Source organism: Leopardus geoffroyi, chromosome E3, assembly GCF_018350155.1.
Source record: "Leopardus geoffroyi isolate Oge1 chromosome E3, O.geoffroyi_Oge1_pat1.0, whole genome shotgun sequence".
NCBI classification, from domain to species: domain Eukaryota; kingdom Metazoa; phylum Chordata; class Mammalia; order Carnivora; family Felidae; genus Leopardus; species Leopardus geoffroyi.
The window spans coordinates 13,691,686-13,705,023 of record NC_059340.1 but is presented as its reverse complement, the minus strand read 5'-3'; the positions used below and the strand labels follow the sequence as shown (position 1 = coordinate 13,705,023).

At 49.9% G+C, this 13,338-nt stretch overlaps 1 protein-coding gene across 7 annotated transcripts in view; it reads right to left on the bottom strand.

Moving 5' to 3' along the window:
• AUTS2 (activator of transcription and developmental regulator AUTS2) overlaps window positions 1-13,338 on the bottom strand; it is a 1,121,759-nt gene that overhangs the window by 85,055 nt on the left and 1,023,366 nt on the right. For all 7 annotated transcript variants that reach the window (XM_045461461.1, XM_045461460.1, XM_045461463.1 and 4 more), the window contains one exon: window positions 3,220-3,271. In XM_045461461.1, the coding sequence (XP_045317417.1) occupies window positions 3,220-3,271 (52 nt within the window). The remainder of the gene's footprint in view (window positions 1-3,219; window positions 3,272-13,338) is intronic.

Genomic DNA, 13,338 nt, shown 5'->3' with positions numbered 1-13,338 from the left:
CTTCTGACATGGTCAGCTCTCACTGGGCGTGTTGCATGTACGTGCAAGCATGCGCTGTTTGATTGATTCGTTTTACAACGGGAAATTAAAGGCATCGGAAGAAAGCGATGATTCACATCCCCCAAACACAAGAGCCTTACGAGTTCTCTACTAAACTGGACAGACGGTACAATACAAAAAAAGTCAAAATAAAATCCAAAGGCAGAAGTGACACGTACCTCCTCTGTTTCAGCCCCTCCTCCCGTCCCAACTAATTGTTTGCATCCCACCAGAGATGCTGGCGCAGGACCAGGAGGTTCTGCCGTGGTTGAAAATTCTCACCTAACGAGGCGAAATGGCTTACTGAAGCTCACAGACCCACAGGACTCGGGTCATAGCCCCCGCGGCTTCAGCCGGAGCTCTGTCCCCAGACTGCTCAGCCCAACATCAAAGCTGCGCCCCGCCCCCCCGCCCCGGCCCCCGCCACAATCAGCTTGTGAGATTAGCACTGCCCTCCCACGGTGAAATTTTATGGACCAAATCTGCCCGCCACCAGGCTCAGCAGCATAATCTCACCAGCAGCTGAAAGCCAGGCTTCTCTAAGGCCAGAACACTGTGGGAGTCCCGGGAGGGGGAGGTGATATGCAGCTTTAAACATCTGGAGGCGGAGACACACACGTGTCAGATTCCCTGCACTCTCGTTAGACTGTTCGATAAGCTGAAGCCTTGAAGATTTTGCCAGCAGTGTTTGTTACCTGGTGTAAATGTGCCCTTTCTTACAATGCTTTTTATTGCTCTTGGCTAAGAATACTGGACAGAGACGGGAGACCTGACGCACGGGCAGGCAGGCCGCTTTGCAGGAGAACTTGAACTTGACGTGCACGAAGCTGACAGTTCCTTGAAGGCCTTGTCAACCATCCGTCCAGTAAACATTGCCACTACCCCGAGTAAAAACAGAGCAAAAACCACAAGCACATATCGAGACTCCGTGCACCTGTCTTGAAGCAATTATTGACGTTATCACTCTACAATGAATCTCTTTTTGAAGTTGTTTTCCTGATATTTAGCAGTTTGAATACTAATCCCCTTAACAAAACTGTCCCCAAGCGTTCCCCCCTCCCCCGCCCCCCTAATCTCCTTCTCTCCAGGGGGAGGGCGGGTGCTGGGTACCAGTCAGTCGACTTTGCCGAACCCGGATTTGCATTGATTCCTCTCTTGTCATTCATGTTACCAACAGGAATTAGCATAAGGCATTAAGGGAAACTCTGGAGGAGAAAAGAAAGGCCATTTTGATGGAAATAAGGGGCAAAGGAATAATCTGCCATCAACTAAAATGCTTATTTGTGTATGGTTTCCCAAGCAAAGCTTAGAAAAAGCCTATGTTGATTTTAGTGCACACAAAGAAACCTTAATCCTTTCAAGGCAACTAAATCACCCCCAGAAAAGCAGCTCAGAAGAAAGGCACCCTGTCAGGGGGATGACTATTCACAACCAAATAGATGCCACAAATCACACTCTGTAAGTAAACAAAAATAAGAATGTGGGAAACGTTTGATTGGAAAAGGGAAGGGGGGCAGGGGTGGGGGAGTCGGGGCTGCGGGGAGCCATTCTCATCAATCACTCTTCAACTTCCCTGAAGAGAGCCTTTCAGCTCGGTGAGGGCAGCAAGGGCCTCAACGCAGGTCCCGGAACGGAGCCAGCTCCCACTCTAGGGCTGATCCCAGAGAGGGGACACACATTCCAAAGCTTTTTGGAGCCAATGAGCAGAAGCAGAAGGGAAGCTTGGGGCTGGAGGTCCTGGGGGGGAGGGGGGGAGCGGGGGGCACCTGAGACCTCCTTTCCAGGCCCTGTCCTACTTTTATCTCCTCCTCCACCCCCTTCTCTCACCCAGATTTGGATCCACCAGTGTCTACCCATCCCCTTCCCTCATCAAAACGAGCAATAAACAATTAGGCATTTGTACACATGAGCACTGCATGCTATGAACCACAAGCATCTTCTTTTATTGGGCTTTTAGCCTTATGGATAACAAATTTATACAAACTTCCAGTCCATCAAAAAATATGATGACATATAAAACCGGAATACTCCATCATGCCATAAAAAAGATAAAAACTCAATGTGACAATAATTCTGGGAGTAGCAGCCATCACACTAGCATCGACACCTCAAGGGAACTCTAAACATAATGTACTATTTAAAATGGCAGTTGGGTTCAAATTCTGAAATAATCTGGGAGCTCAAAAAAAAAAAAAAAAAAACAAATAACAAAAAACAAAAACACAACCAAAAACCCGGCACTTGGAAATGTGTCTCACTGAACCCAGCTTGCAAAAATGCTGGCCAAGGCAACTAAGCGGATGTGGAAGTGCCTTCAAATTCCTCCACTCCAGGGAGGCCCCACTCTGTAACTTGTACCAAGTACTGGTCCCAGGTAACAACAGCAGGAGACTACCACAGACAGCACCCCGTCTGTATTTAGTACCGACCATGCAAGCACCCAAATCAGGTTCCACAGCGAAGGGGAGAAAGTCACTCAGTGTATGTAATTTACACCTTTCCAATTATACACCTTTGCGAAGGCAGTGATTGGAGACTCCCTTCGATTTCGTGATTTCCAACAACACTGCTACAAATGAAAACTGCAGTGATCCAGGACAAGTTTTCCCTTAATGCACTGTTATATCATTAGCCTGTCTTAGTCCGATATTGCAGTTTGGAAGAAATTAATGGGACAGCACATATTTAAATTTTGCCCTCTTGCTCGTTTATGAACTTCACAGAAAGCCCACAGCAGACTGAGGCTTGGTTTATGACCATAAGCCAGTGCATACTAAACATCCACTGGTTATCAGGGTCTGCAGGACGAATCAGCTATTTATAGTTCTATTTATAGTTCTCCGACTGCAGGGTAGTTGATAAGTAACAATAAAGTGAAGGTATTTTGAGAACTATTACTCTCCATTACCGCTTCCTGCATTAAATTAAAACTCACATAGATAGCAGTGATTTCTTAGTCAAAGCAATTTAAATAAGGATTCAGTGTGTTCTTCAAAAAGAAACCATTCTGGAATACAACACCAAAGCATACAGAATCTGTCTCAGGCAAAAAACACACAGGGTGAATCGTGGCTCCAGAGTGAAAAATGAAAGACCGTTTGTTTTTTATTCTGATTTTCTAGGCAATGACAATGAAACAAATACAAAAATCAGCCATTGCTCAGAACGAAGGTGTCTTACCTTTGTTTACAATAACAGTATTGAAGAGCTTTTCAGAGCTGGCATCTGATGCCTGAAAAACAAGAAAGGGAGAAAGAAATGTGATTGTGGTCGTTAATATTGTCATCACCATCATCACTGATTTTCAACCAGTTCACTACATTTTTAGCAAAACCTGACAGGGAAAGCAGCAATTTCCCCCAATCGTCCATAAGGTGGCGCTATTTGACTGCACGAGACAGACCTGCAGTGCAGCTCTTTGCTGGGGGAAAAAATCTGATTTTAAAAACGTGTCCTTATTAGACATATTATCTGTGCAAAACATATTTCTATGAGATGATACACAAAGCAATTCAGCTCATTCACATAATGATTTTGCAATTTCGTTGACAGATCATTATTTTGGAAATGGTGCTTTTTTCCCTTTGAGATGTACAACATGCCTATTTTTCAATTTTCTTTCACAACCCAGAAATGCCTATTATTTAACGCTATGCTTTTCCTCACTAAAAAGTAATGGCTAGCACTTCCGGAAATTAATTTAAAGATTCAGCTGATGACCTCGAGATCCTTGTTCTTCCTAGCAAACCAGGACGACCTTGGTGTTGAAACAGAAGCAAGCTGACCTGCCCCCAAACCTGACACGATGCATGCCATAAGCGTTACATCCTTCCCATTTTCTAGAATCCGATCTGCTAATTACTACAGTGGCTTGAGGAAAGTGAAATAAACCTGTTTCAACAGCAAGAGTAAAGCCAGGGTAAATTATACACTAATGTTCTGGAAAATAAACACACAGTTGATTTGGAGGAAAATGCCATAATGCTGTAGAGGCACGGAATATTTGTAGAACTTCTAGAAAAAATTAAACAATTGAAGTAAACATGAGCATCCCCACTAAGATAATCTGAAAATGGACCTGCATTTAAAGTTACAATGGCTATGCTGTAACCCTTGCCATGCAACCCTTGTAAATCATTTGTCTTTCACACTTTATACATAGAGATGCATATTTTGACAAAGCAAAGCATAGCAAGTTGAACAAATATAGAAGGAACTATAAGAATTGGGGGGAGGGTATATCCCAAGTACAGCATATTCTGTGACTCTGGGGCTGGGGGGCTGACTTTGGGGACAAAGAAGGTACTCAATTTAGCCTTTCTGTGTTATGTTGATGAAAAAGAGATATTCTTATGTATATCTGGGGAACATATTCCGGTTTTCAATGCAAGGGATACAGAAAGACAAAAAATATTTTTATTATGAGTATTTCCCCCTTTATTTTCCTCCTAACCTCCCTACTGTAGAGGTGGTTCAGAAAATTAATAGATCAAGGGGAAAAATGAATGTATGTGTAAAACAAGGATTGGCCTGCACACACATGTATATACAGTGTAAAATAAACCCTAGATAGCTTTAAAATTTTTTTTGTATGAATAAAAAATATGCCAAAGGCCTTCCTGACACCTTAGAGGTAATTAAATAAAACTATACAATAGCTTTTCAGAAAAATAAGCTGCCAAAAAAGTGTGGCATGGAGAAAGAAACAAAATATGCCTTAAACAAGTCAGAAAGATTGTTAATAAAGGCAAAAATTGCAGTAATAGTGCTGTGGTATTGCTATCTGTAGTGAGATGTCTAGGAATGTGAGTTTTCCCTGCTAAAAACTCAGAGATAAGCCTATGTCACCATTCTTGAATGAAAAAGCATCTCTCAGTTTAAACTGGATGGGCTATGTTAAATTCATGGCTTTTAAAAACAAACTCCGGCTGATATGTTTAAAAGGAAGAAAAACAGTCCATTAATGAAATCATCTTAAAACGGAAATCACCTTTGCGGATACAGGGATTACCTATTAAAATCTGTCTAATTGGCCCAAAGAAATAGGACAATAAATGCAAATGCACCCCAAATGCAGAGAACGTGGGTGAGGAAAGGAAATGGTTCCCGATTGAGTTTTTATTTGTGTGGGTGTATGAGAGAGATCAAATAGGACAGAAGCTGCAGGTTAACAGGCCCTCCGGTTGTTTGAAACACCTCCTTGGGGCTGTGGCCTTTTGTCGGCTCCCCTGGTCTACACAACACACGCTATTCTCAGGGAGGCGGTTAAGTGTTCCTTATATCTGAAGCGAACTTAGAAAAAGTGATTATGATGCCAACCAGTAAGTTATTAAGGAAATAAGTCTGACAGGATATTCAGAGAAGATTAGGAGTGTGCCTGCTAATAAACGCTGGGCCCTTTAATTTTCTGATGCATGTCACAAAGCCTGAAACGATGCCTCTTCTAATTGGGGAAGGGGCCGCCTCAAAAAAAGCCTCCGCAGGAAAACACCCCAAAGAAAAACACTGCAGTGGGACACTGGCTCATCATGAAATGATTCTGGATCCCTTCCTTCTCCCACCCAGGTGGTTGAAACTATGGCGGCCCACCGTCCTGAGAAGTCAGAAAGGAGCTTCTTGGCCAAAGTCTGAAGTGGAAACTACAAGAAAATCCTTTACATTTCCTCCACCAACTTTCCAAATTCGACTTCTGCCTTTAAAGCATCTGTGTAAATTATTTGGCCCTTTATCTTGGGGACGTTTTCTTTTTCATGATTTTTAGACGAAAAAAAAAAAAAAGTCTGCAATTCCTTGTACTACCTGGGCCATTTTCCTGGCCGATTTTTTACTTTTATTTTTCCATCACGAACGTCGAATGGAAACATGGTGAGCGAGAGGCGAGTCGATGTTTCCCTTCTCTCCTTTTTTTTTAACACAGGGGTACCCTTGCACGCTAAGGACTTCTACATTTTGCCCTCATTTCGCTTCACGCCCCTCGCTCGGTTTGGGAGGGCGAGGGCGTAAAGTGGCTGCATCTAAAAAGGACAGAAAAACAAAGCTCTCTTTTGGCTGCTTTTTAATGGGGGGAGGGGGGGGGAGGGAGAGATTTTTTTTGATACTAAAATAATTACTAGAGGCCGTAGTTGGTGTTTAGGGAAAAGTTAATAAGTCAAACAGATTGGAGGAAAGAGCGCCGAGAATGGGAAAACGAATGCGAGCCTTCCGTGCAGACGGGGGTGGGATGCGGCCGCTCGGGTTCGAGGGCCACCTCCGTTCTCTCCGGCCGCAGACCCCGGGGCGCCCTCCGCACCCGCGCCCGCAGGAAGAGGGACTTCCCAACAAGGGAAGAGAAGCCTCCTCGAAACTTAAGCGCGAGTTCTTTCAGCGACCGCCGCCGATCGCAAGCCCAGACCTCCTCCGCCTTCCCTTGGCACCGCGTGCGGGCCGGGATCCCGACCTCGGAGCGGCAGCGCCACGCCGCGCCTCGGTCTCCAGCCCGACTGGGCGCAGGCCCCGGCCCGGGCCCCGGCCCCGGGTCGGCTGGAGCCCCTCGGGACCGGAGGCGCCGGGCCGGCTGCGGCCCCCCGGCCCTGCCGGGCACGTCCGCGCCGCCGCTCCCCGGCCGAGCTCGGCCGGCCCACGGAGGAAAGTACAAAGGCGGGCGGCCAGGCCGCGGAGGGAGGGTGGGAGGGAGGGCAGAGGGAGGAGGGGTGGCGAAGGGGGGCCCGGGCGCGCCAGACGCGAGGCGCCCGCCCCTGCCACCTCTGCCCGCGGGCCCGGCCGCCGCAACAAAGACCCCCGACCCGGCCGCCTCCCTTCCGAGCGAGGGCGGCGAGCGAGGGAGCCGCGCCCCCGGGGCTGCATTACCTGGTCGCAAAGGGTTAAGCGGTCCTGTCAGCCCCAAGTTCATGGTTTGGTTCCTTAGCAGGGCTCACGATGGGGGATCGGCAGAGACCAGGGGGAAAAAAGCGGCCAAACACACGAAGAGAAAACGCCCAACTCCGACCGGGCTGCGTCCGCAAGTCTGTCCTCGGTTCCTCGCGAAAGTCTGAAAGCGGATGCACGGGACCCAAATCCGTACGAGAGCAGCAGCTGGCGGCGGCCGAGCGCCAGCGCCGCGCACACATCCAGCGCGGCCGAGGCCGGGCGGCGGGCGGCGGGGGGAGCGCCCGATCCGCGCCCGCCCGCTGCCTCCGGGCCGCTCCTGCGGCGCACGGGTCGGGCCGGGCACGGCGGGGACCCGAGCAGCGTCCCGGGCGGGCCGGCGGGCGGGCGAGGCGGAGAGGAGCGGCCCGAGCCGCGGCCGCGGCGCGCGGAGCTAAGAGCGAGGCGGCGGCGGCGGCGACAGGACAAAGGAGACCATGTGCGGAGGGAGGGAGGAGGGAGAGGGAGGAGGAGGAGGAGGGCGCGCGGCGGCGGCGGCGGCGGCGGCGGCTTCTCCCCGGCGGCCGCCTCGGGCTCCCCGACTGTCGGTCCCGCCTCTCCAGCAGCGCCGCGGCCCGAGTGGTCCCGGTCCCGCCGCCGCCGCCGAGGCGCTGGAGGGAGACGCTCCGGGAGTCTTTATTCGGGGCCGATCTCGCCGGGCGCGGCGCGGGAACGCTGCAGCGGCCGGGGCGCCGGGAAGGCTGCGCGGGGCCGACGGCGCCTCCTGGCTGGAGCTCGCGGGCGGCGGGCGGGCGGCGGGGAGCGCCCGGGGCTGGCTGGGCTCCGGCCCGCGCTCCGCTCGCGGGCGCCTGCCTCTCCCGCCGGCTCCCCGCTCAAGTGAACTCCATCGGCGGCCGCCGCCGGCGCCGCGGACTCCCAGGCTGGACGGGCGGCAGGAGGGGGCGGCGGCGGCACGGGGGCCCCTCGCTCCGGACTTCGCTCCCCGACTGCGCCGAGCGCGCCTCCTCCAGACGCTCGCAGCTCTCGGAGCGGGACTTCCTCGGCGCGCCGAGCCCGAGCCGCCGGTGCCGCCGCCCCTCCTCCGTCCCGCCCCGCGCGCCCCGCCCCTCGCCGCCCCTCCTCTCGGCCCCGGCGCCGGGTCGGCCCCGCGGGGGCGCAGTCCCCGGGTGCGACATCGACAGCTGTCGCTCCCCCCCGCGCCTCGGGCCCTGGGTCCCCACGGCTGACTTCCCCGCGGGCGGGCGCGGCGGGAACTGCAACGCTCCTCGCCCTCCCCACAGTTGCCGCTTCCAATATCGTGCCGCGGCAGGGAAAGGCCACTAGGCCCGCAGCCTGGGGTGGAACTGAGACCAGGCCAGTCTCGTCTGCAAAGAGAGGGCTCTCTGGGCGGTTGTGAGGGCCTGCTGAGAAAGTGATGTAGGTCGAGCGCCCGGCACACAGTAGGTGCTCAAAACAAAATAATATGCCCACTGTTGAAAATGAGGCGGGGGGGGGGGGGGTGGTGGTGGTGGTCAGAGTCTAGTATGAGAACAAAAAGGTCTTCATCTCGCCTCATTCCCACCACGATCAGAGACTCAATGCAGTTTGTCAAGTCCTAGGGATAATCCAGAGGATGAACTGGCCATTTACAAACACCCCCGCCCCTTACTCTTCAAATCCACTTATATTTGCACACCTCACACGCACAAAAGGGGAGCGGGTTGGTTCCCCAGGCGTCTACCAGATGTAGGAAAAGGACGAAAGCAACGCACAGCCTCACTAAATGGAGGGCAATTACTATCACCGTATCATTTGCCATCCTTGTGTTCTCCAGTGCTCAGTGTAGGGTCTGAGAAGGAGGGTGTGGGGGCTCACTGACCACAAACTTGGTGTTTGGCGGGTTCCCCTGTACAACCCACTCCTGCCAAAGCCTACCCAGCTCCCTTCTGTCCCTGGTGGCCCCTCTGCAGAATTCTGGCTTCCTTACTCATGATTTCACCCTCAGAGACCCTGAAAAGGTACTGGGCCCTACACGGGGGCAGGAGACCCTCTGCAAAGATCTGGAGCTTTAATTCCACACCTGCAGCATGACAAAGTCCCTCCTTAGTGCCCAGGAAAAGTTGCTGTGACTTTCCCAGCACAAGCGGGAGAAGGCGGCAAGCGAGGTGGAGATTGTCCCTGGGAGGGTTCCAGGGTAGATCAGGCTCCCTTGGGGGAGTGACGGCCACTGACAGGTCCTATGTCCCTGCTGGTGCCACTGTTACCTGGATTGCAGCAGAGAAGAGAGGAGGGAACAGGGTTTGGGAGAGACGTATATCACATACAAATGCCACGGAGACTGGCTTAAAGCAATAATGTCCCTTCCTCACCTCTTTGAAGTTCAACATCCATCACTGTTGGATTTCATGGCACTCCTGAAAAACCTCTCAAGGGTAAGATGGGGGGTGCTCGCTGTATGGCGTAATTTCTTTCCCCTTTAACTTTCACATATGAGGAATTTTGGAAATAAGAGGGTCTCTTTTCTCTCTAGCCTCACCACCTTCCCGAAAACTGGCAGCACCATGTGGTATTTCTAAAGACTTTTTTTTTTTTTTTTAAAGATGGGTAATAGCCATTTTCTCTACCTCTACCCCCAAAGCAGTCAGAAGGAAAGGTGCCTCGCAATAAAGTAGAAGTTGGCAGTTGGATTTTCCAATTGCTTATAAGATGTCACAAAACCCAGCTGAGGCCCTCAGGCTAGGGGCCTTCATTCTGAAGCTGTCTCTGCAGTAAGAGAGATAGCTCAAAGGCAAACATTAAATTTTCAAGAAAAGACATTAAAATGTTGTTTCTTTTGGAACAATCAGAACGGGACGGTTTTCTTGTCTTGTTGCTCTGATAAAATCAATATTACAGGGAAGAAATTGCCAGAGCTCCTGCCAGGTCCCCCACAGGGTAAACTGAGATACAGGAGAGCACAGGGAACTTAGCTGACCAACGAAAACAACCACTTAGCCCTCTTCAGTGCTTTCATCAGACAGCATTCCTGACACTTTACCAGGCCTTGCATTAGATTGTCATCTCTGATTATCAGGGACTAGATCTCAGAGCAGCCTGGGATAATCTGCATCTGTCCCCGTATCTTGATGATCTGTAACCAGGAGGAATGTGGAAACACCCAGCAGCCAAGCTTCTGGAGGACCCACAGAACTGGCCTCTGCGCTCTGTGTCCCTATTCGGTCCCCTGTGCCAGCCTGTGTGGCTTTTGCCCTGTGAGGCCCACCACCACCACTTGGTGGGCGCCCTTCCTCCAACTCCCCCCAGACACTTGAATGAGTTTGTCTTGATTCGTTTACAGGTTTTGTTCCCCCTCCTTTCTGAAAGGGAGGGAATCAGTGTCAAAATTGGAAAGGAAGAGGTATAGAAGCATCAGAAGTATGAAGAAAGAAAAAAAAGAAAGGAAAGGAAAGGAAAGGAAAGCAAAGCAAAGCAAAGCAAAGCAAAACAAAGCAAAGGAAGGGAGAGAGGAGGGAAAGAATGATGGATAATCACCCCAGGTGACTGGATCCTGGTCAGAGACGTGACTTTCAAGAATCAAGATTCATTGTGGTTGTTTTCCCTTGAGAAACTTAGTTTCCCTTTATTGTAATTTTCACCTGAAGATTACAAAGTCAAAGGCTGGCAGCCACTGTTTCTGTTACATTCAAAAGTTTTAACATACTAACCACTCACGGCTTCTTAGGCCTTCAGCCTCTGAACCAGATCTAAGGAGGGCAAATCTTACAAAGTGGGTTCCCTAATAAGAAGCAGGTAGCAATAATATGGACTCAATAGTCTTTCCAGTGTAGATCAATTATTTCAGAACCCAAACCAGATTTTAATATACGAGCAAAGACCTTGGCCAAATTTATGATTTACCAGCTAACACTTAAAACACACACACACACACACACACACACCCGAGCCCAAGCTAAATTAAAATATGGAATCATCTTTCAATCTCAAAATACATCTAGAGATAAACAAGATTTGAAAACTAATGGTGCTTCCTCTACATCAATGTACAATGGCTTAAGTTCTGAAGCCTAAAATGTGCTTTGATTCAATTTGTAACACAAGTTACCAGGCTGAGATTAAACCTTTTTTGGTAAATTATTTCTTACAAATTCTGGCCTTCTGTGGAGCATCTTATATAGAAAAGGCTTCTCAATTGTATGGTGTTCTCGCTCCTAAAGATAATGAACTTCAGGCACTCCCTGACAGAACATGGGGTGGGTGACTCGGTGGGTGGAGTTCAAGGAAAGAGGAAGCCTTTATATTTTATGTTTTATTTTTAAAGTTCTTTTTTTAAAAAAAAATTTTTTTTTAAGAGAGAGAGGGAATCCCAAGCAGGCTCGGCATGGTCAGTGCGGAGCCCGATGTGGGGCTTGAACTCATGAACTGTGAGATTATGATCAGAGCCGAGACCAAGAGTGGAACGCTCAATGCACTTTGACATCCAGGCGCCCCTTTTGTTATTTTTTTTTAAAGTACACCCAATGTGGGTCTCAAACTCATGACCTCGAGATCAAGAGTCGCAGGCTCTACTGACAGAGCCGGTCGGGCACCCCTTGGGTTTCTATACTTCAAATGATGTGGTATAAGAAGGCCACGAAAGTCGAGCGATAACCCAAGCGTTCTGTCTCCAACTGGCCTGGGGAAAGGTCACCCCACCTGGGTTATTTCGGTGTCTCCAGGAGCTAGATTTCTTCAAGTTCTAAAGCCCTTCAAGCTTTGGAAATACAAGTTTCTGTTCATTCTTTAGGGAGTGGGCAAGAGCCAGCCTCTGACTGACATCACCACCCTATCACTTCTGAGCCAGGACACCTTGGGAAAAATCTCTTCACTCTTTGTGCCTCTGTGTTTCCTCGTGTGTAAGATGAGCAGCCAACAGTACCCACACCTCTGCAGTCGCTGCCAGTAACGCCACCTGGCACTTAGTAAGTGGGCTGTAGGTGTTGGCTATTATGATTGAAGGTGACACTCTTTCGATCACTGTGGGGGCCGACAAAACCAAAGCGCATTCTAGTATGGCTGCGATGTCCATTCCGCTGGCCACGCCTTCTCCTGGATTCTTTCCATACGAACCACCGTACTGATGAGGAAAACAACCACTTGAACATCAAAAACACCAATCCAGAAAGTGGTGGCTATGATCTGCCCCACCTGCACTGGGGAGCCTCACCTGCACACAGGCACTACCCTGGGTGCCCCAACCCTTTCCGATGGGGCCAGAACCTGGAGACTGGGTAGCTTGGGTCACATACATAATAAGGCTGGTGGGATCTTCTTGATAGATGATAAAATCCAATCTCGAGTCAAGCAAAATGCTGTGAAGAGTTCACCAGGCTGCAAGATGTAATCAACCTCCTAATAGGGAGAGCTTCAACTTCTTCAAACGTAAAATAGCATTCATCCCAATTATGCCATTTTGACGTGCTGAATTGTAATTTCTGACTCAAACAGGCTTACAGTTTTATCTGTGACTATGGGAATGGTTTCTTACTGGTGCAGAGGTGTGTTTTGAATTTTTTGTTCCTCCTCTCTGTGTGGGATACTCACCACCTCAATGTGATTAGAAAAATGTTTTTAATGTTTATTTATTTTGGGGGGGGGGGGAGAGAGAGAGAGAGAGAGCCAGGGAGGGGCAGAGAGGGAGACAGAATCTGAAGCAGGCTGCAGACTCCAAGCTGTCAGCACAGAGCCTGATAGGGGACTCGAACTCACGGACCCTGAGATCATGACCTGAGCTGAAGTCGGGTGCTTAACTGACTGAGCCACCCAGGCACCCACCTCAATGTGATTTTAGATTCAACCATTCGATAACTATGTCTTGCACATCTGTATTCCCGCCAGAGCACAGGAATGGCATAAGAAACAGTCGTGAGCCTGGAGTGCCCAGCACTTTACTGTCTATTTGTGAGGATACAATGCTAGTCTATTCCCTGTCATATGCCTTCTTTCTGAACCAACCTGGTTTCTTGCGGTATAATTCACATTTTGGAATTTGTTTACCTGGCCGGTACCCCGCGTAGTACTGGGAGGCCTCCCTCAACAGCTGCCTGGTGAGAGAATGAATGCATGGCCGAGGCTTTCCCAGGCTGCTCGTAAGGTGCCTGACAAGCACTGGGGTACCTGATAAAGTGGAGGGAGACTCAGGGCAGAGGTCTCCCTGTGGGGCCTGCTGCTCCTTATCCATGGCAGGTGAATTTATTTATTTTAAATATTTATTTTTGACAGAGAGAGAGAGAGAGACAGAGCTTGAGCAGGGGAGGGGCAGAGAGAGGGGGGGAGACACAGAATCTGAAGCAGGCTCCAGGCTGTCAGCCCAGAGCCCGACGTGGGGCTCGAACTCACGAACCGCGAGATCATGACCTGAGCCGAAGTCAGACCCTTAACCGACGAAGCCACCACGACGCCCATTTTAAACTGTAGATC